Consider the following 24006-nt stretch of genomic DNA (forward strand, 5'->3'; position numbering starts at 1 on the left):
AAACAATCATGGATTCATATGGCTACAAGGATATTTATTGCCTACATTCCTTATAATAATGAAATACTGGCAGCATTATTTATGTCCAACAATAGGATTTGGTTAAACACATGATGGTCCATCATGCAGTGGAATGCTAAAACTCATGTTAAGGAAGGAGATTTAATTTCAATGAAATTGTATTATTTTAAAAACCAACAAAGTTTATTTTTCAAAAATGATCTGACCTCCCTCACTCCAGTGGCAATGATTACTGCCTTGAATCAGGCCAGTTAGCATTGCCCACTCCTCAAATTCTTCCTAACCCTGGTCCTCTTGGATTTGTACTTAGAATCTCACATGTCCCCTTGGCTTTACTTATCGGCTCTCATTTACAGAGCATTAATTATCTTCTGAACTCAAGGCAGCAATTGTGAGCTTCCATTTTACTGAAGAGGACAAGGAGGCTCAGAAGCATTGAATGGATTCTCCCGGGATAGAAAGAGACCATCTACCAAGCAATGTATTAATTGCTTTACCAATATTAACTCATTTAATCCTTACAGAGAAGGCACTTATTAGCTCCATTTTTCAAGTGAGGATCTGTGGCCCTGGAAAGGTCTCTCTTGCCTGAGCTCCTACAACTGGTAATTGGAGCCCAGATTCCAGCCCAGGTCTTCTGGCTCCAGAGCTAAAGCTTTTAATCACTGCTTTACTGTCTCGTATTCTTATTATTAGGAGAAATAATAAAATAATGATTATTAATATTTAATGTAACAACAACAAAAAAATGCCATCAACAATGGTTACGTTGTCCAGAGCTTTTATTAATAAGCACTTTTACTTACAAGAGATCATTTATTTCTGAAAATTCATTTTGCAGAGACAGGAACTGAGGCTCAAAAATTTACCTGCCAAGTACTCAGGGCTCGTAGTTGATGCTGAAACCCCACTGCAGGAATTCCGGACTTATTATTTTTGCTTGATAATACAATATAAAGAATAATAAATGTTCCCCACATTCCTTAGGGCTTCACCATGTGATTTTACACGCGTTTTACAAGGGGTAACCGGCTTAGGTCAGTGATTTGTCCAAAACAGCACCTCAAGTAAGAGTAAAGTTATTGTTTTGCTCAAAAATAACAACGCCTCACACCCCAGGGCTAAACGGAAGGTTTTGAAACGGAAATTACACTCCGATTGCAGAGAGGTATGGACCTAACCCAGGGCCTGGACCTGGTTCGTGGCCCGGGGGCAGGTTCTCCAGCCGGTCTGGCACCGCTGGGCGCTTTCGGCGAGTTCCGGCAGCTGGGCAGGAGGGCGGGCTCGGGGCTGCGGCGGGCCCGGGCCATACCCCTCCCCCGACGCTCCCACCCAGCCCGGCCCGCCGCCCGAAGCCTGGAGCGCAGCCCAAAGCGGGCCTGGAGCGCCGGCCGGCGGCGAGGCCCCTCCCCGGCGCCGAGTCGCGGCCGCGCGGAGGACGCGGGGGAGGCGGGAGCGCGAGACCTCGTCGTGCTCATGGCGTCGCCCGGGTGAGTTCCGCGTTCGCAGGCCCCGCGTCCCCGCGGCCGCCCCGGGCCGGGAGCAGCTCTGGCCTGCGGGCCCCTAGCCCGGCCCGGAGCGTCCCCGCCCCACCAGGCCCGCCAGGCTCGCGGCCCCGGGCCCCTACCGCCGACCTTGGGCGGACGCGGCCGAGCGTGGGGGGTCGGGCCGGGGGCGCTGCGCGGGGCGGGGGCGCCGGCCAAGGACAGCGGCTGCCCCGGGGTACGGAGGTCTGGACTACGAGGGCCCGGAAGGATTCGGGGTGGGTGCGAGGTCCAGGAGGCCCGGCGGGGGTAGGGGTCACTTGGGGTCGCAGCGGGGGGGACACCTATGGGGGCGCGGCGGGGGATCGCTTGGGGCGACGGCGGGGAACCGGGGCGGGGGTCCTCGCAGTGTCCGAGGGTAACCCGTGGAGGCCTGGAGAGGCTTCACCCTAGCGCCCGGCATTTGTTTCTGGTTTTTAAACTCGCCTGCGTTGGTAGTTTATGCTTGGTTTTCAGCGTGGTTAGGATGTACCCAGAATGTCAGGACCGAGGGCAGATGCAGACCCTTTGCCCAGAGCCCCTAAAGCCATTGTGGGATATCCTTAGTTCAGGCGTTGCCCATGGGCCTTGCTTAGGGTGGCTGGGCTTATTCTGATGATTACCTCTTTTTTACTTTTTTTAGTTTAAAATTTTCTTCCTTTTAGGAAATAATGACATACATAGTGTGTAATTTTTAAAAAATTCTCACTTGGCAAAATAAAGCCTCAGCAAATCATTATTACCGTTTTGTTTTTGTAATTTTACTAGTCACGAAGTCTGGGGATTAACCCAGAATTAACCCAACATCTTCATCTTAAGGGAGGAGGAAAATTAGTCTCAAGGTCATGCCTTAGTTGGTAAAATTCTTCTTTGACTTGTTCATCATTTGAGAGGGTGTTAGACCTACTGGCTGTGATAGTAATTCAAGTCGTACATCTTTACAATTCACAAAGGGCCTTACAGGTATGTCTTGGGGGGCAGGCATGTGGGATAGAGACCATGGATATTATTATGCCTCTTACAGGTGAGGCCTGAGCCATGCCTTGGAGGGATTAGGCTCAGAACAGTGGGCCTGAATGGAGCAAGTTGGTTTGAACCCAGGTCTGTAGACTCTAGCCAGGTCATGGGTATTTTCCACCTGCCTGCTATCTTTCTAGGCTGGGGGAGGAGAGAGGGCAGTGGTCACTTCTGGGACCAGGCCTTTTCATCGCCAGCTGAGTAGGCAGTACTTTGAACTCATAAGTAGAGTAAGCAACGGCCCATCCCTGGAAAGGCCAGACTCACTGACCTAGGGGTTCAAGATCCCGCTGCATTCCTGCTCCTCTTGTCAGGAAAGGATGAGGCAGGGCCTGGAGGCAGCATGAAGGTGGCTGAGCCTGGGTGGGGCCACCATGAGGCTTTTAAAAAGTCATGGTGCATTTGGGGCCAAGTGCATTGCTTTGTGGACATGGGTCAGAGGTGTCTTAAGGCTGGTCTGGTAATTCTATAAGCCAGTAGTCCCTAAATTGTGTCCCTGTAGTAGGTGGCATGTGATATTTGCAGTTCCAACTGTTTGTGAGTGACCCCATGAGACTGCAGTTATTTGTGATTTTCCAAGGGATACTCATTGCAAAACGAAGACACAAACCCTTTAGTATTCTTTATTTCATTTTATGGGGAAAACCATTACGCACCTGTTACAGTGTGTACAAATTTAGGGATAGTTCTTAACTCCAGACCTAAGTCCCAGGTGGCCGCTCTACAGGCTTCTTTGGTAGATCAGAGGCTAGCCAGGGAGACAGTGCTTCCTGAGATCCCCTAGCCTGTCTCAATCAGCTGACTAGCAAACATTAAACCTACTACACTAGGCATGTGGGGAGCAAATCCAGAGATAGAGGGTAGAGGTAGGAGGAGAGTGGTGATCCTGACTGGCTGTTCATAGAGGAGTCCCCAAATCCAATGTTCTTTACTAAATGACAATCTCCATGAGAGAGTTGGGAAAGAAAGAAGAAATCCTGACTGTTTTTGAGTACCTTACGAATGTGCTAGGTATTGTGCCAAAGGAAATGGCAAGAATGAAGGCATCCAAGGAAAAGGTGTGTTTGAGAAATGACCCACAGCCCGGAGTGTTTGCAGCTAAGTGCAGACAAGGCCACAGGAGAGGCTGGGGCCTGACTGTGGGACCTGGCCTCGATGGTGCGCTCTCTGCCCACCACTCCCTGAAGGGTGTTTTCTGGTCAAGAAATGACACCATGGCTTTGGCGCTCTGGAGAGTCCATGTGACAGCAGTGTGGAGGAGGCAGAGGGGCAGGAGACACAGGCTATCCACTCACCTGCTACCATCTGCCTTCTTGTGAATGGGTCTCACTGTGTGCCCTTCTCCTGTCTTTGTCTTTTGCCTGGCAACTGCTCTGCCGGCTTCTTCATTGTGGGGCTTCCTGGGGTTCTGTAGGCTGTCTCTGCTAATTTCAACACATTTCTCTGCAGGGTCGCATCCATTTCTGTGGCTTTAACTGTTGTCTAAATCAGAAGTTCTTAACCCAGGGTCCATGATTCGTGGATGGGCTTCTGGGGCTCCCTGTAATTGTATGCAGCGTTAGGGGTAGTGTGTATTTTCCTGGGAGCAAGGTCTGTAGCTTTCATCAGATTCTGAGAGGGGTTCTTACTCTTAACATGTTACAACCATCCATCCTGAATTTATAGATTTTCATTTCCAACTGTGCACTGTATACAGTTCCTCGAGTTTACTTGACAAACCTGGGCTACCAATGCAAAATATATATTTTTTTCAGATTCTCGGGTAGATAATTTGAAAAACACAAAAAGTATAAAACAAAATAAAACTAAAGTGTAATCCAGGTTTCCATAGACCACCACTCTTAAAATCTTGGTGTATTTTTAAATAGTCTATTACTCTTACCAGAGAGACAGTCTTACAGAAACAGCTAGAGTCCCCCCCACCCCCCCATTTGAGTTTGGTGAGTACCTGGCAGACATTTTCCTTTGCATTTACATATTGTGTTTGTTCTTTGCTTTGTATTTGCATAAGTGCTATCATACTGTTCTGCAGCTTGCTTTGTTAACCCAACAGTATGCTTCGAAATTCTTTCCATGTCAGAACAAAGAACAGATCTACCTAAGTTTTGATAGTTATATAATATTCCATGGTGTGGTTATGTTATTCAGTGAAGAATGTTTCCAGTTTTCTCTAAGATCCTGCTGCTTGTCCGTGTGTCTCTGGGCACTGAGAGTTGGTATGAAGAATTGGACTTCATGGTCAGAGGGCTTGCCTGTCTTTAAATTGATCCTACCAGATTATCCTCATAAATGGTGGTACTTCCTTCCCCTCCACCTACAGATTTTAAAGGTTTTGTATACCTCCCAACACGTGACATCAGACTTTTTGACTGTCTGATGGAATTATTGAGTCAGAAATAGGAAGCGAATAACAAATTCACTTTAAAGATAGGAATCTTGGGATAGCCAATTAACTCGATTAGAGTGTGGTGTTGATAACACCAAGCACCAGGGTCAAGGGTTCAGATCCCCATACCAGCCAGCCACCAAAAAAAAAAATCCTTGTATTTCCTCAGAAACACTCAGTCACAAATAATGTCAAGTTCTAACCACCCACATTCCACAAGTAATATTTGATATCCATAAGAATCACCTGTCTGAATCTGTGGGGAACTGGTTCCAGGACCCCATGAATACCAAAGTTTGCAGATGCTTAAGTCCCTGATATAAAATGGCATAGTATATAAATATAACCTATACACATCCTCCTGTATACTTTAAATCATCTCTTTGTTACTTATAATACCTAATGCAATGTAGATACTATGTAAATAGTTGTTATAGTGTATTGTTTTATTATCGTATTATTATTTTTTTCTAATTCATTTTTTCTAATATTTTCGATCCACGGTTGGTTGAACCTGTGGATGTGAGCCCACGGATGTGGAGGGCTGCCTGTAATCTCATAGTCCTCAGCTTTTTTTCAGAAAATGTGGTCATTGTTGCACTGATTTGTTTTTACACTAGGCCAACGATAAGGGAAGGAGACCTGTCCTAGAAGGAAGGAGCCAGGCTGAGGATGGCTGGAAGGATCCACAGGACTGTGGGGTGGGCATGGGAGAGGTCAGAGATACTGAGTTCAGGGAAGGTACCCTGGCTCTGGGTGGGTCTGGGGAGAATGCTGAGCTGCGTAGAGGTGGGACATGTGGTAGGGATGAGGTCACTGAGTGAGTAAAACCCAGGACTGTCTGATTGGTCAGGGTTGAGGAGAAGCTGTCACTGGGTGACAACCCAAGGCCAGTGGTTCCTCTGTGGACCCAGAGTCGTGACTGAGGAAGGAGGGCACATGTACTATGGCTCCTCCCTCCTCTCCTCCTCCCTCCCTCCCCCCTCCTCTCTTCCCTTGTGACCTCCTCAGGTCCCTTCCTCAGCTCACTGTCCTTTACGACCTCAGCTGGAGACCTCATGCACCCTCCTGGCCACTCCTGCCTGCTTCCCTCAGGAACGTCACCACCCCTTGAAATTCTCAACGACTAACTACTTGGCAGCTTAAAGTACTACCCTTAACATTCATTGGACATTTTAAAGTACCTAAGACTTCATTTTAATCTTTTGTCTTCCTGTAAGGGAAGATAATCTCCCAACACCATCATTTTGTGGGGACGGATGGGCTCAGCTTTCCCATTGGCAGCCTGGCTTGGTGCAAATGGGCCAGGCCACAGTCCCAGAGTCCACAGGTTCTCTGCACTCAGTAAAAGATGGATCCTCCGGCCAGGCGGAGGGGAGGGAAGGGAAGGGAAGGGGCCCACAAACCACACTTTGAGGAGGAAGCACTGATGAACTCAAACAAGATGTGTCTTGGTTTTTGGGAGAAGTCTGACAGGAACCCTTAGCTTGCTCAGTAGCTGCTGTAGCTTGTGCAGAAGGGACACAACTTTGCCAACAGGACCAAGACGTTGCAGTGTCTCTCCTTCATGGATCTGGGATTGTCCAGCCAGCCAGCAGCTAGCTATGTGGGATACAAGGGAAGTACCGTCCCTGTAGAGCAGCTCTCCAACCTTTACTTAACCTGCCATGGGTGGCAGAGTGCACCAGGGCCTCATCAGAAGGAACAACCATGCGCTTGACCTCTCTGAGGAGACAGACAGAAGAGCCCACCCCAGTTCAGGGGAGGGCCTCTTACCCAGAACCACGAGTAGCAGGGACTTTCTAGTTCTAAGGAACGTTCTTTTAAATTTAGATCCTGCCCATTTCCAACAAGTGTGTGGTTACGTACTGTTCTGAGTGTGCTTTTGCACATGTGAAGTTATGTGATCTTCACAGCCACCCTGTCTAGTAAGTACTGTATTGTCCCCATTATACAGCTGAGAAAACTGAGACCCAGCTAAGCAGTTTAAGGTACACTTGATGCAGAATGACCCCATTCAGAATCATTACAGTTGGTTTTAATTTGGTTGTGGAGGCACAAACAGAAATGTTGGAGTTGGTAGTTTTTGCTCTGATTCCACAGCCCATGCATCATCTCCCCAGTGTCTGTGGATGCATCTGAAGTAAGGATGTGCTCACATGGCTCCCAGGGGTAAGAAGCTGTATTGAAAGAAGGGATAATACCTTCAATTATGGCTTTGCAAAAGATGTCTGAAAGTGGCATAACTTAGAAGCAAAGATTCTCACTCGAGGCTGTGTGCTTTCCTGCTGTGGTTAGCTGTGGAGGTTCTGTTTTAGATTCTTGGCACTGTGACTTTTGATAAAATTGTTAGTTGCTTTATTTTTAAAAATAAGTAATATATGCCCATGGTATCCATTTCAAAAGTTATAAAGGGGACGTAGATGAAAATTAAGGCACCTCCCATCCTATTCCAAGAAGCATGCTTACCTGAGGATCTGTGCTCCCACCACATACAGCACTGAGGGTGAGCCTGGCTCGTAGTTCTCTGTGTTTTTTAAACCCAAAATGTGTCGCAGAGATGTCCTTTATCAGTTTTGTTTCTGTTTTGATTCTTGGCTTTTTCTTACAGGTCCCTAGGTCTTTATACCTTAAGAGAATGAACCCTTGTCATTTGTACTGCAGATTCTTTTCCTTGGTTGGCCGTTTTGCCTGTCTGTCAGTCTTGTCTGCTTTGGTGGTGGGCCAGCACAGGGATGGAGCCCTGGACCTATGTGTTATCAGCAGCACATGCTAATCATTTTGCCTTCTGAATTTATGAAGATTTCCCTACTCAGATATTTTTCTTTAAAAAGTCTTTAATATTTTCTTTCAGTGCATTTTTTGTTTCCTTTTTAATTTAATCTTAGATCCAGTTGGTATTCATTTTGGTGAAAGAGCAGTAAGGATCTACCTTTATTTTTTTTCAGGTTGTTGTAAATGGAATAACCTCCAGATACTCAAAGCCACTCAGATCAGAGATAGAATTTCCAACTGTATTTGGGCCTATTTCTGGGATCTCCTTTTTCTGACCTGTTTGTGTATTCATTAGCTAGTTCTACAACCTTAAGTTATTGTAAAAAAATTATTAAATTATCATGTGTTATGATCCGGCAGGTTTTATCCTCCTTCATTCCTGTTCTTTTTCAGAATTTTCCTGATATTGTACAAATATTTCTATACAGAATCAGCTTATCTGTTTTTGACCCTAAATTCACTTACAGGTTAATTTGGGGAGAATTGACTTTAAAAATTATGAAAAAATTATGTTAAGCTTTCCCTTTCAAAAACAGGGTATGCCTTTTCATTTGTTCAAATCGTTCATATTCTTCAGTATTTAAATTTCGTACAGGTGTTGCGTATCTACAATTTTTTCTTGTTGTTGCTACTATAAATGGGAGTTTTCCTTCCATGTTTTTAACCTATCTTGATATAGGAAGGCAATTATTTTTTATCTTAACTTTGTTATGTCCCCAGCTTGCTTAATTTTCTCATTGTTTGCAATAGTTTTCTGGTCAATCTCTTGGGTTCTCCAGGTCTGCCTGAACTATAATTTCTTTCTGTTATGGATAAAATGCAAGTTGATTCCAACTTTGTGGCGGCTGAAACTTGGTGTTGGGTGGAGGCCATAGAATATGGTCTTTTTTTTTTTTTTTTTTTTTTTTTTTTTTTTTTTTGTCGTTTTTTCGTGACCGGCACTCAGCCAGTGAGTGCACCGGTCAGTCCTATATAGGATCCGAACCCGCGGCGGGAGCGTCGCCGCGCTGCCAGCGCAGCACTCTACCAAGTGCGCCACGGGCTCGGCCCGAATATGGTCTTTAGGAAGGTTGCTGACCATGGTCTCCTGAGTATGTGATGGGGTTGACATTCCTAGCCCACCAGTCCTCCAGCCCCCATGTCTGCTGCATCTCCCGCAGGCATGTCACTTCCTATCTGCTCATGGTCCTCTTTATCTACCACCTTTCCCCGGGGATCTGAGATGGGAGCAACTGGTTGAGCCTGGAAGCTTATCCTTGGCCGCCGTCTTTCCAGATACGTTGTCCAGTATGTTGAGAGCCAACTCATGCACCATCCCCACTGGAGCTGCTGCCCAGGTTTGAGCCTTCGTGATCTTAGCCCAGCAGCCGGTGACGCAGGCCTGTCCCCCTGGACGCAGGGCCCTGTCATGGCTCCTCATCATCCAGGATAAAAGCCAGTCTTTCCTGTGGCCCATAAAACTCAGCCTTCTTGGCCTCTCCTGCCACTTCCTCCTCCTCACTGGTCACTTTCTCCCCTTGCCTCAGCTACATGGGCCTTCCTGCTGATTCCTGAGCACCCTCAGGCCCTGTCCTGATGGTGCCTGTGCTCCTCTCCCCAGCAGCGTGTGGCTCGCAGCTTGCCTCCTTCAGGCCTATACGCACACAGCCCCTTCTCCAGCAGACCACTCCGACCACCCTGCAAACACAGCAATCTGTCCCCTACCCACTTCTTGACATGCCTGGTCCCCTAATCGTAGCCTACTCTTTCTTTTTTCCATAGTGCTTAATATCTAGTGTATCCTATTAAAAAAAAAAAAAAAAAAGTCATTGTTCATTGTCAGCCTCCCCTCACCTTGTTGGATGAAAGCCAAGAGCAGGGCATTTTTGTCCTTTACTGATGTGTCCCAAACACCTAGAAGATTCCTAGCAGTAAATAAATATGTGATAAGTTCAAGAGGACACTGACTTGCTTCACGCTCGTAAATCTCTTCGGACCCTTGCAGCAGCCTCGTGAGGTGTGCAGGGCAGGGAGGTCCCTCTTATAGATTAGTATAGATGTGCTTAGTAGTGTCTGTGCAAAGACTGCTCCTCTGTCTTGCTGCCTACCTCTCCTTTGAGCTCCTGGAGAATCTGGGCTGTGTTTTAAAGCCCCGTTTCCCATTGTACAGTGTGACTTATACAGCCTTGAACCCTTGGCAAAGACTGGCTGCTTGTTAGAAAGCGATTCTCGCCTCCGAACACTCTCAGGTAGCGCGGATTGCAGTGATCATCGCTCTGGAGTCCAGCTGTCACTCTGGCCTCCCCATCCCAGGAGCCAGTGTTATAATATCTGGCATCTGTTTGTCCTTGTGTGTTACTTGATAGAACCTTTCATGCACATTTTCTTAGCCAGGCCCCTACTGCTGCACAGTGAGCCTTAAACTTTTCAAAGCATGTCTTCACCCTGTAGAGGTGGGATGCCCCTTCCCCAGATTTGGCTTGGATGTTACTGTGTGTTGAATTGTGTTCACCCAAAACATATGTTGAAGTCCTAACCCCCAATACCTGTGAATGTGACCTTTTTTGGAAATAGGGTCTTTGCAGATGTGATTAGTTAAGATGAGGTCACCCTGAATTAGGGTGGGTTCTCACATATTATGACTGGTATCTTCATAAGAAGCAGAGAAGAAATACAGAGACAGACACACAGAGGGGAGAAAGCCATGTGAAGACAAAGGTGGAAGCTAATGTAGCTGTCAAGCCACACATAGGCCATATGAGTTTCCTATGGCTGCTGTCACAAGGTACTACAAACTGGGTGGCTCCAAAAAACCCAAATTTATACTCTCATGGTGCTGGAGGCTAGAAGTCTGAAACTAAGGTGTTGGTAGGGCTGGTTCCTTCTAGAGGCTCTGAGGGAGAGTCTTTCCCAGCCAGGCCTCTCTCCAGCTTCCAGTGGTGCCCACAATCCTCAGCGTTCCTTGGCTTGTAGACACCTCACTGCAGTCTCTGCCCCGTTGTCACATCGTGTTCTTTCCGTGTATTCAAATTTCCCTCTTCTTATAAGGACACCAGTTATGGCATTAGAGGCCCACCCTAACCGAGTATGACCTCATCCTAATCTAATAATCACATCTGCAAGGACCCTATATCCAAGTCAGGTCACATTCACAGGACTGGGATTAGGATTTGGACTTACTTTTTGGGGATGAACTGTTCAACCCACAGCATACACCAAGAGGGTTTGAAAAGCATTATTACTCATATAGTGAGGCTTTTGGGGCAGAGCAACTGGCTTGAGGTTCTCTTTCGGTTCGGAGGTGGCACCTGCATGAGGGTTCCTAGCCAGTGCCAGAGGGGGGGCCTCTGGGCTTTCTGCCAGCTGGCCCAGATGTGGGGCAAATGGGGAGGGGACTTGAAAGCTGTTGGCATCAAACGTCAGCAATGGAGCTCGGCTCTTTATTATCCGAGCAGTTAATGATATATTGTTGGTTATAATGCGGTGAATAGTTGCACTCAGATATCTCTAGCACTCCTCTTGTTCAGGATCATTTTCCTGGGCCTCCTTGTTTTGTTGGCACCACCCAGTGAAGGAGCAAGGTTTGTTGCTAAGAATTCATGGTGAATGTAAGACAAGAACTGGGCCCTGCTCACAGGGTTTGCCCTGCTTATTCCGGGCATTGATGGGCACTGCCCCAGGAGAGCGCGACTCTGAGGTAGGTCAGTGGAACAACAAAGGCGCGATTTGCCTGGTTGATCATTTCTTACGCATCGAACACCAGGTGTGCTGAATCGGAATCTCCAGATGTTAGTAGAAAGCTCCTTAGGTAATTCTGTTGGGCAGTTAGAAAGAAACGAAAAGGAAAAAAAGAGAAAAAAAAGACAAATTTAGCCCTGTGCCACCTTCCGTGGAGAGACAGCAAGACAGACGGCCTCCAGAGTAAGGGGTGCTAGAAGCGGACCTGCCAGAAGTAGGGACAAGACCAGCCACATGCTATTTACGGTATAGGAGCTCCCAGGGGGAGGCCCAGCTGGCCACCCTGGTTGGCAGGTCCCAGGTTGGAGTCCATCTATGCCCTGAAGCTGGTCAGTGTCTTGATTCCTGCAGCCAGACTTGGACAAACCAGCACATCCACTTGCTAACTTAGTGATAAGGAGCCGTAGACACCCTGGACTTTGTGAGGGTGGCTGTGGGGTCACCCTGCCCTGCAGAGAAGTCTGTGTGGGGAAGCCCCCAAGGATGATGGGTTAGCTGCCTCTGTGCAGGCAGCCCCCACTGGGGGGCTTCAGAGGACTTAGGCTCTTCTGTTTGTTTGTTTTGTTGTGTTTAAGCAATTTATTGACAGACCTTTGCTGAGACAGGGTTAGGTTATTTTTGCAAGTGATGGAGGTGGTTAGTTTCATTTCTAGAGAGTGATTTTATCTTCATATTTTGGGGCCACCTTAACATATTTACCTTTTAAAAAATTGCCTCCAATAGTAAAAGTAGAATGTTTTCCAGAGTTGTTAAGGATATGAGAAAATATTCATGATTAGTTAAGTGAATAAGGAAGTGGAGTGTGTTGAGCAAAAGATGCTAATTAGGAAAACAAGTGCAGGTCAGGGTGGCCCAGAAGACCTAAACTGAGCAGGCATGAGTCAGACAATAGGACAGGCACTGCATTATTGAGGTTCATTTCGATTACCCAGTCAGAATGTTGCCCATGCTCTACATTGTATAATTACTGTTTTTTATTTTCTCCCTGGCACCTTGTAGGCAGTTTATGAGGAAACATTTTAAGACTGGGCAAGTATCTTGCTCCTCATCCACATTTTCCTTGGAGAGTTAATATTCAGGACCTAGCATTGATGTTTATTCTTGCTTGAACCAATCTCGATTATGATGGTTGCAAAATGACCTATTCTGACTGCAGCGCCCCTCCACATGTAGCATTCTCTTGTGAGCAAGAGCTCTCTCTTTTCCCCATTTCTTTATCTATTTATCATCTGTATGGACTCATTATTTCATGTTTTTCCATGGTTTTAAATTAATTACTGTATTTCATTATGTTTGTGCTCACATTGTCCCAGATTTGACCAGTGGGAGCCCCGCAGGTTGGCTCCCATGTCTTGTGATGTGCCCCATCACTTTTGCGAGCACTTCCTGACTTTCTGAAATAAGATGCTCAGGCTCCTCTGGTCTTTGCCTACCCCAGCCCTCATATCTGCCAGGATCTCCAAGGAGTCCTTGTTTCTTTTAGTGTGGGATGGTATTAAAGGGTGCCAGGTGTGCACACTGCCCTTATGGTAAGGACATAGCTAGGAAACAGATGCATGTGTACACGCATATACACAATAGAAACATGCATGCACAAATACACATCTGCACAGATGCATACATGTGCATATGAGCACACATGTAGAAATCACAGTTCACACCAGTACCTCCAGTTCCTGTAAGCCTCTGTACGTTCTTTTGTAACTTCCTCCATCCCGTATTTGTATGTGCTTTCTCAACAGTGACAACCCTGGCTCCTGGCACAATCAACACATTGATTCATTTGTTCATTCCTATGATACCCAAAATAGTCTATTCTTTGTCTTTTTTTTTTTTTTTTTGGTGGCTGGCTTTAGGTAAGGGGATCTGAAACCTTGACTTGGTGTTGAAACACTGCACTCTAACCAACGGAGCTAACTGGCCAGCCCAATTTGTTCTTAACTGGATTACAGTTATCAATCAAACCTGCTTAAGAGAATTCAGTATCACCCCTCCCTGACCATGGGCACCATTAACTTTTGATCAACATTCTTGTAGATTTCTTTATATGCAGCTATTGATAAATATGCACAATTTTATTAATTATAATCATACTGTACATACTGTTATGTAATCTGACTTTTCCCCCCACCGATTAACATATTCGCATCTTCTCATAACATTTCATCTAACATCTATTTGTCCACAAAAAGAAATCTGTAGAATATTTTGTAATGGCTGCAGAATAAGACTGTCATTCCTTGTTACTGGACTTTGATTTTAAAAGGCATCCAATTTTTTGCTATTATATGTAAAGCTGGCATCAACATCTTTGTAACTAAATCTTAATTATTTCCGTAGGATAGAAGTGGAATTACTGGTCAAAGGGTATGTATATTTTTCTGTCTTTCTGAGTGGCTATGTTGCTCTCTGCAGCAGTTTCTGAGGGTGCTGGTGTTTCCAGACAGTGCTGCTCAATTGTGGCTGCACAGTAGAATCATGAGGGCACTTGTAAAAGCAGTGATGCCCAGGATCAGCTCTCAGGGATTCTGGTTTTGTGGATCTGGGGTGTGACCCAGGGTTTGTAGTTTTTAAAAGATCCCCAAGAGATTTTCGTATGTAGCGAATTTGATAGGTGAAAGTGATATTTCATTATTATAATTTTCTTCTGAAATTATTCCAGGCATTCAGATTTGGGAGAAGTGGCCCCAGAGATAAAAGCGTCAGAGAGACAAACAGCCGTGGCCATTGCAGGTAAAGTTAGACGTGGGCCCATTCTGAAGCAGGTGAATTTCTTTTGTTCCGTTGGGATTCTGGGTTCCAGCACCTCCCTGGGCTGGGGATCATGGACATCAAAAATAAATAAGCTTAAGCCTTTTATGTTTCCTTGTACAAGAAGATTCCATCTAAGGGCCTTTTAAGCATCCTTCATCTATTCTTTTAAGCATCCTTCATCCTTCATCATTTTTTCTTTTTTTGCCTGGGTTTTTGGTGTCATATCTAAGAATCCATTGCCAAATCCAAGGTTATGAAGATTTACCTGCATGTCTTCTTCCAAGAATTATATGGTTTAGCTATTATATTTAGCTTGTTGATCCATGTTAAGTTAAATTTTGTGTATGTTGTGAGGTAGGGGTCCAACTTCATTCTTTTGCATGTGAATATCCAAACCTCACTCTTAATGCTAACAGCCCCAAGGTGTGAAATGGAGGCTTGAATGTCCATTTAGTGCCCAATAACAAGTATTCCAAAATTCAGTGAAAAACTCCTATAGGGTGAGTACTGGGTACTGTAATAATTGGGGGGAAGGTCAGTTTGACAGGTGAAAATGGTTTAAATTACCCCACCTGAGTTCCAGCAGGCGGCTCATAACAGTTCTTTTTCTTTTTTTTTTTTTTTAGTAATTCTTTTTTTTTTTTTTTCTTTTTTGTCTTTTCCGTGACCGGTACTCAGCCAGTGAGTGCACCAGCCATTCCTATACAGGATCCGAACCCGCGGCGGGAGCGTCGCTGTGCTCCCAGCGCCTCACTCTCCTGAGTGCGCCACGGGCTCGGCCCGGCTCATAACAGTTCTTACTGGGCTCATTTTCAGTGGTGGGGCCTGGCCAACACTCTGCCCCTTGTGTTCCACTTGAACCCAGGGCTCCCATTGTGTTGGAGCCTAAGCTTGTGTCACATTTAGACCACTTCCTGGTAAGAGAAACCTTGGCTAAGGGGACCAAGCCCATGCTGGCCCCCATGTGTGCTGCTGACTTGTGTCCTCATGTGGGGCCCTTCCGCCCGTTCCATAGTCTGCTGAAGGCTGAAGAATGTCAGGCTCTCTCCACCCCTAGTCAGTGGTTTTCTTAGTTTGGTAGCCCTGACTCTTTGGCTACTCCTGCGTCCTTGACCTCATCTACCTGTCATCTGTTCGGATCCACATGAGAGCTTTTTCCCATCCCCAACCAAGCAAGGCCCTGTTTTCTCCGAATCTGAAGGTTACTACTGATTCCAGCTCAAAAATACTCTCAGAGTCATCTCTACCCCATCTCTGGCAACTCTAGATTTTCCGATTCACTTCTCTAACCATTTTCTCTCCTTTTGGATTTCTTGGAAAAATTCTTCTGATGTCTTTTCTTGAGTTAGAATGAAGTAGTCTTTTGACTGCTTGGTATTGGGGTTTGGTCTATGTGGGTCATCTTGTGTCTTCTCCTATATTCTCATGCTTTCTGAACCCCCTTTTCTTTTTCTCCTTTTCTCTTTCCAGCTCTTCACATGTCTAACTCCCAGAGACATCATCAAATAAGACAGTTTGAAATGTTAGGTTTATCTGGCTGATTATGTGGGAGTCATGAGATAATTGATAATTCTGAAAATACCGGAATCTTTTCTTGATTCATAAACTTTTCAAAACATAAAATTTGGAATAGATGATACTTTTACTTGGATCAAAAATCACACACAGAAAAATCTTGCTCACCCAACTCCAAATATATAGGGTTTTAAGGTCTTTTTTGCCAATGTAAATGTCTGAATAGCACTAAATTAAATACATTCTATAATGAAAATATTAATGTTGATAACCTATCATGATGTTAGAGACATTGGACAAATAACAATTTACTTGTAAGTCACAATTTTCCCCTACTCTGCTCCTTCCCTGCTTATTTGTGCTCTGATGTCAATATCGTTTAAAATGATTACAGACCTCAGGTCTTATGATAGAATAGATATAAGTTTGATAGGAGGTGATGGATCTTGAAATTGCACCAAGGAATTATATCAATTTACAATTTAAATAATTTCTGAAATCAAAGGTTAACCTATATGTTTCATGAATTTATTTTTTTTATTTTCACAAAGTTTAGTAAATTCCACAAGAAGTATATCCTAGAGCAAATCTCTGTCTTGTGTACAGCTATTACAGTTTTGTGATGTATTTGTTGTTGAAGAGTAAAATTTATATAGGATGAACTAAAGCCAGTAATAGCACTAAAAATAAACATCAGCCACATATCCTTGCTTGAACTTTTTGATAGAAAGTTCTAACTTGCTGATGAAGCTAACTGCATGGTTTTTTTTCCTTCTAGATTTGGAATGGAGAGAAATGGAAGGAGATGATTTTGAGTTCCATTCTGGAGGTAGAAACTACAGGATTTGGCAACAAATTGAATTGGGGAAAGAGAGGGAATGGGTAAAGTGAAAAATAATTGGGATTTTATATTTTGCACAAATGGGAGAAGTTGTTACCTTGGTAAGAAAGCAGGGAGGATTCTGGGATTAGTTTAAGTTACTTTATGTCAATCAAAGGCACATTATTTGATTGATACTTCATTTTCCTTTGCTTTTTCCATAGATGGTACAAATGAGGCTCAGGACAATGACTTTCCAACAGGTATGCCTTTTCTCTTTATATTTTTTCTCTCTGTGTTCTAGCTTCCTGTCCCGTTGGAGGGGATGTTATCTAGGCAGTTGGTTCCCACACCTGACTGCGTCAAATCACCTGGGGAGGCAGGGCACTCTGATTTAGGATGTCTTAGTGCATTAACCCTTTATGCACTATCAATGATATTGCTTAAAAAAAAAAAAAAAGAAAAAAATCCTAGGGAGTTTGCTAATCATATAGAGTAACCAGCCCCGACTCCCACCCCTCACCCCCCACCAACCATACCCACTGCCTGTAGTGAATTAACATCTTTGGAGAAGAAGCCAGGAATGATTCATTTTTAACAAGTTCCTGAAGTGACTCTAATGCACGGCCAGCTTTGGAAACCATTCATCGGGTCCAATGAATGGCTTTGCCCAAAGCTGCCAAACAGCCTGCCCAACACAGTGGGCATGGGTGCATATATAAATAGGTTTGTTTACTCTGGTCTTCCACCTTGCCTTTTACTACCATGCTACTTAAAAAATAAAAACAGTTGTTTCACATCTAGCCAAGAAAAATGGTGTCCCTAGTTTCATTCAGGCAGAACTAGGAAGCCTGAACAACACCTGTGAAGGACTTCTGCCACAGTGTGACTCTTTCCCATGCAGTTCTTTGTTTTTGCAATCAGTCAATCCACAGGTCCCCTGTACTCTCTGGGGCAGTTCTGCAACCAGACTGCCCATAGAACTCTCTGAGCCCTGTGTCCAGTGCTGTGAGTCCTGCTGGCCACCTGGGAAGTGGTCCTGAAACCACCACTTGACCTTCTTGGGAAACAGGAGAAGGGCTGGATCAACCAGGGTTTCCCCTTGTGATTTATTTGAGCTTGTAAGGCAGCATCACATGCATTGCTTCCACTCTTGAGAAAGGAACTGGAGAAAAGTCTGCAGCTCAGTGGGATTTGTATTTATTTATTTTGTTCATTAACATTTAAAGTGAACTAATTATATGTGGTATGAACATTGGTAAGATGTCAGGCCAAGACCTGGGATGTTGGACAGAACTTTTGGAGATAGTATTGTACTGAGCATCTAGCAAGTAAGAGTTTATATTATATAGGGTGATATTTGAATATATGTACAAAGAAGAGCACACTTAATAACAGTCTGCACTGAACATGTAAATACAGTTAAAATTAAAAACTGCATTATTGGTCTCAGATTTGCAAAATGGTTATTTAGCTATGATTATGGACATTCTATGCTTAGTGATATTTTCCTGTTTTTCTTTAAAATATTCTCCAACTTGCAAAGAGAAAAGAGCATTAATTGAAAACCAGAGAGTGAATCAGTGATATTGTCCCTTGTGGGAACTTCCTGGTGACGTTGAGGGAGTCCACAGCTGGTCCTGGAGTGTGGGGTGAGGACGAGGGAGCCCACAGCTGGTTCTAGAGTGTGGGGTGAGGATGAGGGAGTCCACGGCTGGTCCTGGAGTGTGGGATGGGATGAGGGAGCCCGGGGCGGGTCCTGTAGTGTGGGGTGAGGACGAGGGAGTTCATGGCTGGTCCTGGAGTGTGGGTTTGGAAGCACATAAATATCCTGTGGGAGTGGGTTCTGATTGGGAGGTGGGGCCTGCATTCAGCATCTAGGGGGCATGTGCTTTCCACTCTAGCCAATTAATTTTGAGTGTAATGTTGTTAGATTTTTCAGGTTTCTAGAGAAACTAGAAATCTAGACTTTTACATGAACTCTCTCAGTACTTAAATGTGGTTCCTCAGTGTCCTTTTTTTCTTTCCTTTTTTTACTGTCACACATACCTGTGGTTGGAGTGGAATTATTTTACCTTGATGTAGGGGTTCCACCCTGTGCTTTGACCTCAGGTCAGCCTCGGGCACACTTGGCCTCCCATGCCTGCACATTGCTCTCCGAAGGGAGCCATCACTGACCCCTGGCTGGGCTCTCCGTCATGAGTGGTACCCTGGCCCTGACTCAGGATTGCAGGGTGAGCGCTTATGTCTCGATTTCTTTCCACAGTGGAGAGAAGCAGGCTTCAGGAAATGCTGTCACTCTTGGGACTGGAGACATACCAGGTCCAGAAACTCAGCCTCCAGGACTCTCTGCAGATCAGCTTTGACAGCATGAAGAATTGGGCCCCTCAGGTTCCCAAAGACTTGCCCTGGAATTTCCTCAGGAAGCTGCAGGCCCTTAATGCAGAAGCCAGGAACACCACTATGGTGCTGGATGTGCCCCCGGACGCAAGGCCCATGGAGAAGGAGCACCAGATGGAAGAGGAGGTCATCTATTGGGACCCGGCTGACGACATTGCTGCCGACATTTACTCTTTTTCTGAGCTGCCAACCCCCGACACACCAGTGAACCCCTTGGACCTTCTCTGCGCCCTCCTGCTGTCCTCAGACAGCTTCCTGCAACAGGAAGTAGTGTTGAGAATGTCCCTCTGCCAGTTCGCACTTCCTCTTGTGCTGCCTGACTCAGAAAACCACTATCACACATTTCTGCTGTGGGCGCTACGGGGCATCCTGCGGACATGGTGGGCCCAGCCCCCGCGGGGGGTGGGCAGCTTCCGAGAAGACAGTGTGGTTCTGTGCAGGACACCCACCTTCGCCTTCGTGCGCATGGATGTCAGCAGCAACTCTAAGTCCCAGCTGCTCAACGCTGTCCTCAGCCCGGGCCACCGGCAGTGGGACTGCTTCTGGCATCGGGACCTCAACCTGGGCACCAACCCCCGGGAGATCGCAGATGGGTTGGTAGAAATCTCCTGGTTTTTTCCCAGCGGCAGGGAGGACTTGGATATCTTCCCTGAGCCTGTGGCCTTTCTGAACCTGAGAGGTGACATTGGGTCTCACTGGCTGCAGTTTAAGCTCTTGACGGAAGTGTCCTCAGCAGTGTTTATACTGACAGACAACATCAGCAGGAAGGAGTACAAGCTGCTGTATTCTATGAAGGAACCAACCACGAGGTTCTACTTCATCCTCAGTCCCTACCGTGGTAAGCGAAACACAAACCTGAGATTCCTGAACAAACTCATTCCTGTGCTGAAAATAGACCACTCGCACGTCCTCGTGAAGGTCAGCAGCACCGACAGTGAGAGCTTTGTGAAGAGGATCCGCACAATCGTCGGCAACGTGATGCGGGCCCCCTGCAGGCGGGTGTCTGTGGAGGACATGGCGCACGCAGCCCGCAAGCTGGGCCTCAGAGTTGACGAGGACTGTGAGGAATGTCAGAAGGCAAAAGACCGGATGGAGAGGATCACCAGGAAAATCAAAGACTCGGATGCCTACCGAAGGGATGAGCTGCGACTGCAAGGGGACCCCTGGAGGAAGGCAGCCCAAGTGGAGAAGGAGTTCTGCCAGCTCCAGTGGGCCTCGGACCCTCCCGAGAAGCACAGGGCTGAGCTGAGGCGGCGGCTGCTGGAACTTCGAATGCAGCAGAATGGCCACGACCCCACTTCAGGGGTGCAGGAGTTCATCACAGGGATCAGCAGCCCCTCTCTGGGTGAGAAGCAGTACTTCCTGCGGTGGATGGAGTGGGGGCTGGCGCGGGTAGCCCAGCCTCGGCTGAGACAACCCCCGGAGACACTTCTCACCCTGCGACCAAAACACGGGGGTACTCTGGACTTGAGTGAGCCGCTTTGGCCCGAGCCCCTGGGGGTGGAGCACTTCCTGCGGGAAATGGGACAGTTTTATGAGGCTGAGAGCTGCCTTGTGGAGGCAGGGAGGCTGCCGGCAGGCCAGAGGCGCTTTGCCCACTTCCCAGGCCTGGCCTTGGAGCTGCTGCTGAAGGGGCTGCCGCTGGAGCTGATTGATGGGAGCACCCTGAGCATCCCTGTCCGCTGGGTCACGGGGCTCCTGAAGGAGCTGCATGTCCAACTGGAGAGGAGGTCGCGCCTTGTGGTCCTGTCGGCCCTGGGGGTGCCAGGCACAGGGAAGTCCACGCTTCTCAACACCATGTTCGGGCTGCGGTTTGCCACAGGGAAGAGCTGTGGTCCTCGAGGAGCCTTCATGCAGCTCATCACAGTGGCTGAGGGCTTCAGCCAGGACCTGGGCTGTGACCACATCCTGGTGATAGACTCAGGGGGGTTGATAAGTGGGGCCTTGACCTCGGCTGGGGACAGGTTTGAGCTGGAGGCTTCCTTGGCCACTCTGCTTATGGGGCTGAGCAACGTCACCATGGTCAGTTTAGCTGAAACTAGGGACATTCCACCAGCTATTCTGCATGCATTTCTGAGACTGGAAAAAACAGGGCACATGCCCAACTATCAGTTTGTGTACCAGAACCTCCATGATGTGTCTGCCCCCGGCCCCAAGCCAAGAGACAGGAGACAGCTCCTGGATTCACCCAGCAACCTGAGCAGAGCTGCAGCCCAAATGGAGAAGCAGGGTGATGGCTTCCGGACACTGGCGGGCCTGGCCTTCTGCGACCCTGAGAAGCAGCACGTCTGGCACATCCCTGGCCTGTGGCATGGAGCGCCTCCCATGGCTGCTGTCAGCTTGGGGTACAGTGAAGCCATTTTTGAATTGAAGAGATGCTTGCTAGAAAACATCAGGAATGGCTTGTCTAACCAGAACAAAAACATCCAGCAGCTCATCGAGCTGGTGAGACGGCTGTGAGAGTTGAGAGCAACGGAGTTCAGGTGCGGGAGGCTGCTTTGGCAGCCTGTTCTGATGGGGTGTCCACACGGGGCTGCACCCTGGCACCTGAGAGTGGCAGGTGCATGATCCACGTGAGAAGGAAGACAAGCAAAAGACAGGGTTGGAGTCTCCTCAACAGAGTTGAGAAAGGCGGTAACCTCCCAGACCAGCTCAGAGATGTTCTGGGGAACACAAAAGGCCCCGGGTGGGGGAGACACACAAGCAGTAATTTGTTCATGGTCTCTGAGCACCTGTCCAGGCGCCTGTGGGGCTAGCCCTTTGAGCAGCTGCTCTCTTTCATTGGCCCCTGGAGAGGGGAACAGCTCCCTCAGCTGCTGTAGGCTGGGCAGGACAGAGGAAGCAGAAGTAGGCCTTGTCTCCACCCAACCCAAGGGCCTCCCTGTGGACCAGCATTCAGATGTTTTGGTGATGTGGTCCTGCTCTGTGTAGTCACTACCATGGCTCCATATTTATTGACTGATCTGTGTCGCCTTCCCTGCGCCCCCCAGGAAGAGGTCACCAGGCACTCTCTCTGCCCACAGCACTTTGTTATACCTCTGCTACACACTTCACACAGCGTTGTAACTTGTGTGTTTACATGTCCGCCCCCACTTCCCAGACTGTGAGCTCCTTGAGGGCAGGGACTGTACATTATCCAGTTCTTTGTCCCCAGGGCCTGGCACACTGTAGGCTTAATAAATGTTTGTTGAATAAATGAAATGAGTGAATGCTCACGAGAGTAATGGGCAGGTTCTGCCTCTCTGTGCCGTAATCTTCTGTTTTGCAAAGAGCATCTGTCTAAGGAGGGGCATGCAGGAGAGCATCTGGAATGGGGGGCACCTCAGCGATGTGCATACAAAAATGCCATGTCATGTACTCTCTTGAGCATAGAGTCATTCTTCAGGCCGCTACTGGGGAATGGTACTGAATCTCTCCACGGTAACTATAAGGTGTCTCCATCATTACCCCGTTGCACAGGTGAGGAAAAGGGGGCCAGAGCAGTTAAGCGCTCGGCCCTGCACTTGGAGTGGGATCAATGTGTGAACATGGCTCTAGCACACACACCCTGTGCCCCTCTTCCAACCTCTCCTCTCCTCTAGGCTCCCATAGCTTCCAGGACCACCTCTGTCTGCCACATCAGTGCCATCCCCTCCTCTGACATTCTTGATGTCACCCATGGCCCACTTGCCACCATTTGAGCCCAATGCTTGGCCAAGGACATGGGGCTCCTGCCCTGCCACTTTTCCAGCTGGAGTCCTGGCCTGTACAGCCCTCCCCAAGGGCCTTAATCACCTCTCTGAGCCTTGGAAGCCCACCAGCTCTAGGAATCTCTGCTTGGTCCTCTGAGCCTTGCTGCTTGGGCTTTGAAGACTCCTTCCCTCTGTGTTTCTTGACTTCAGAGACACTAGGTCCTTCCCCAGGCGGTGACAGGAGATCCTACTATGTATCTTGTTACTCCTTTTATTAGACTCAGCAAGGGAGCCCTTGGCTCCAGTGCACTCTGAGCTGGGGACTGGTAGCCTTTCTTAGTGAAGGTGCTTGGCATACTGCCTGCCTGCCATGGCTTCCTTGAGTCCCAGGATGCTCGACCTGCCGCTCCCTTGATGTTCAAAGTGTTGGCCTTGCATTCTTGGAGTCTAGTTCCAGATGCATGAAACGGGCTGAAAGCAGTTCAGGAAACTTTGCAAACCTGATCTTTTGCTAGTACAGGAAGACCATTCCTTTCTGAAATTCAAAAACAGTCTCTAATCCTCAGGCTCTAGAAACTTTTCATCTGTCCTGGATCAATGAAATAACACAGATTGTAAGACATTGGTTCAGTTGGAAATACGAAAACTTTCTTTCCCACCCGAGTCACAGAAGCTACCCAAAGGCTTCTTCAGCACTGTAGGAATTTTACCCAGGATATTTCCAGGCCCCAAATTCAGACACTAGAAACCTATCTTAGAATTGTCAAATGTAAACAGTTCCCTTAAAGATTGATTCAGGCTATTCCTAAAATCTGAAACAGGGAAGCCAGCCCTAGTGGGTACTTACAAATTAAGGATTCTTTACATGGGATCTGTCCATTGTTCAAAGATAGGTTCAATCTTTGAAACTTAGGTGTATGCATTTTTTTTTCTGGAGCAAGAGTTCATAGCTTTCATCAGATTTTCAAATAGATGCAGGGTATGGCAGTGCACACCTGTAGTACCAGCTACTTGGGAGGCTGAGGCTGGAGGATCACTAGAGCCCGGGAGTTGTGGGCTGTAGTGTTCTATGTTGATCAGGTGGCCACACTAAGTTCAGCATCACTATGGTGACCTCTTGGGAATGGGGGACCACCAGTTTGCCTAAGAAAGGATGCACTGGCCCAGGTTGGAAAAAGAGCAGGTCAAAACTCCCATGCTGATCACAGGTGGCATGGGGTTGTGCCTGTGAATAGCTGCTCCACTCTAGCCCAAACAGCACAGCGAGACCCCTCTCTGGAAAAAGAAAAGATGCAAGATCCAAAATAGATCAGAGTAACTGCTGAGTAATCAGGGAGGTTATTCCACACGTTCCCAGGACCAGATACCATTAAATTGCATCAAATACTTGCCCGGAAGCATTTAAAC

General features: G+C 47.1%; 1 protein-coding gene across 4 annotated transcripts in view; it reads left to right on the top strand.

The window, feature by feature from the left end:
* The window catches only part of URGCP (upregulator of cell proliferation), a 30389-nt gene extending 8243 nt beyond the window's left edge, over positions 1-22146 (top strand). The window contains exons 1-6 of one of the 4 annotated variants that reach the window (XM_063087974.1): positions 1379-1511; positions 13785-13806; positions 14102-14172; positions 16487-16537; positions 16753-16791; positions 18795-22146. In XM_063087974.1, the coding sequence (XP_062944044.1) occupies positions 16504-16537; positions 16753-16791; positions 18795-21388 (2667 nt within the window). In that variant the 5' untranslated portion in view covers positions 1379-1511; positions 13785-13806; positions 14102-14172; positions 16487-16503 and the 3' untranslated portion in view covers positions 21389-22146. Of the gene's footprint in view, positions 1-1378; positions 1512-13779; positions 13807-14101; positions 14173-16486; positions 16591-16752; positions 16792-18794 lie in introns of those variants that run through there. The other 3 variants (XM_063087970.1, XM_063087972.1, XM_063087973.1) reach the window with 3 other exon arrangements.
* Positions 22147-24006: the final 1860 nt, after the last annotated feature.

Source organism: Cynocephalus volans, chromosome 2 (genome assembly GCF_027409185.1).
Source record: "Cynocephalus volans isolate mCynVol1 chromosome 2, mCynVol1.pri, whole genome shotgun sequence".
NCBI classification, from domain to species: Eukaryota; Metazoa; Chordata; class Mammalia; order Dermoptera; family Cynocephalidae; genus Cynocephalus; species Cynocephalus volans.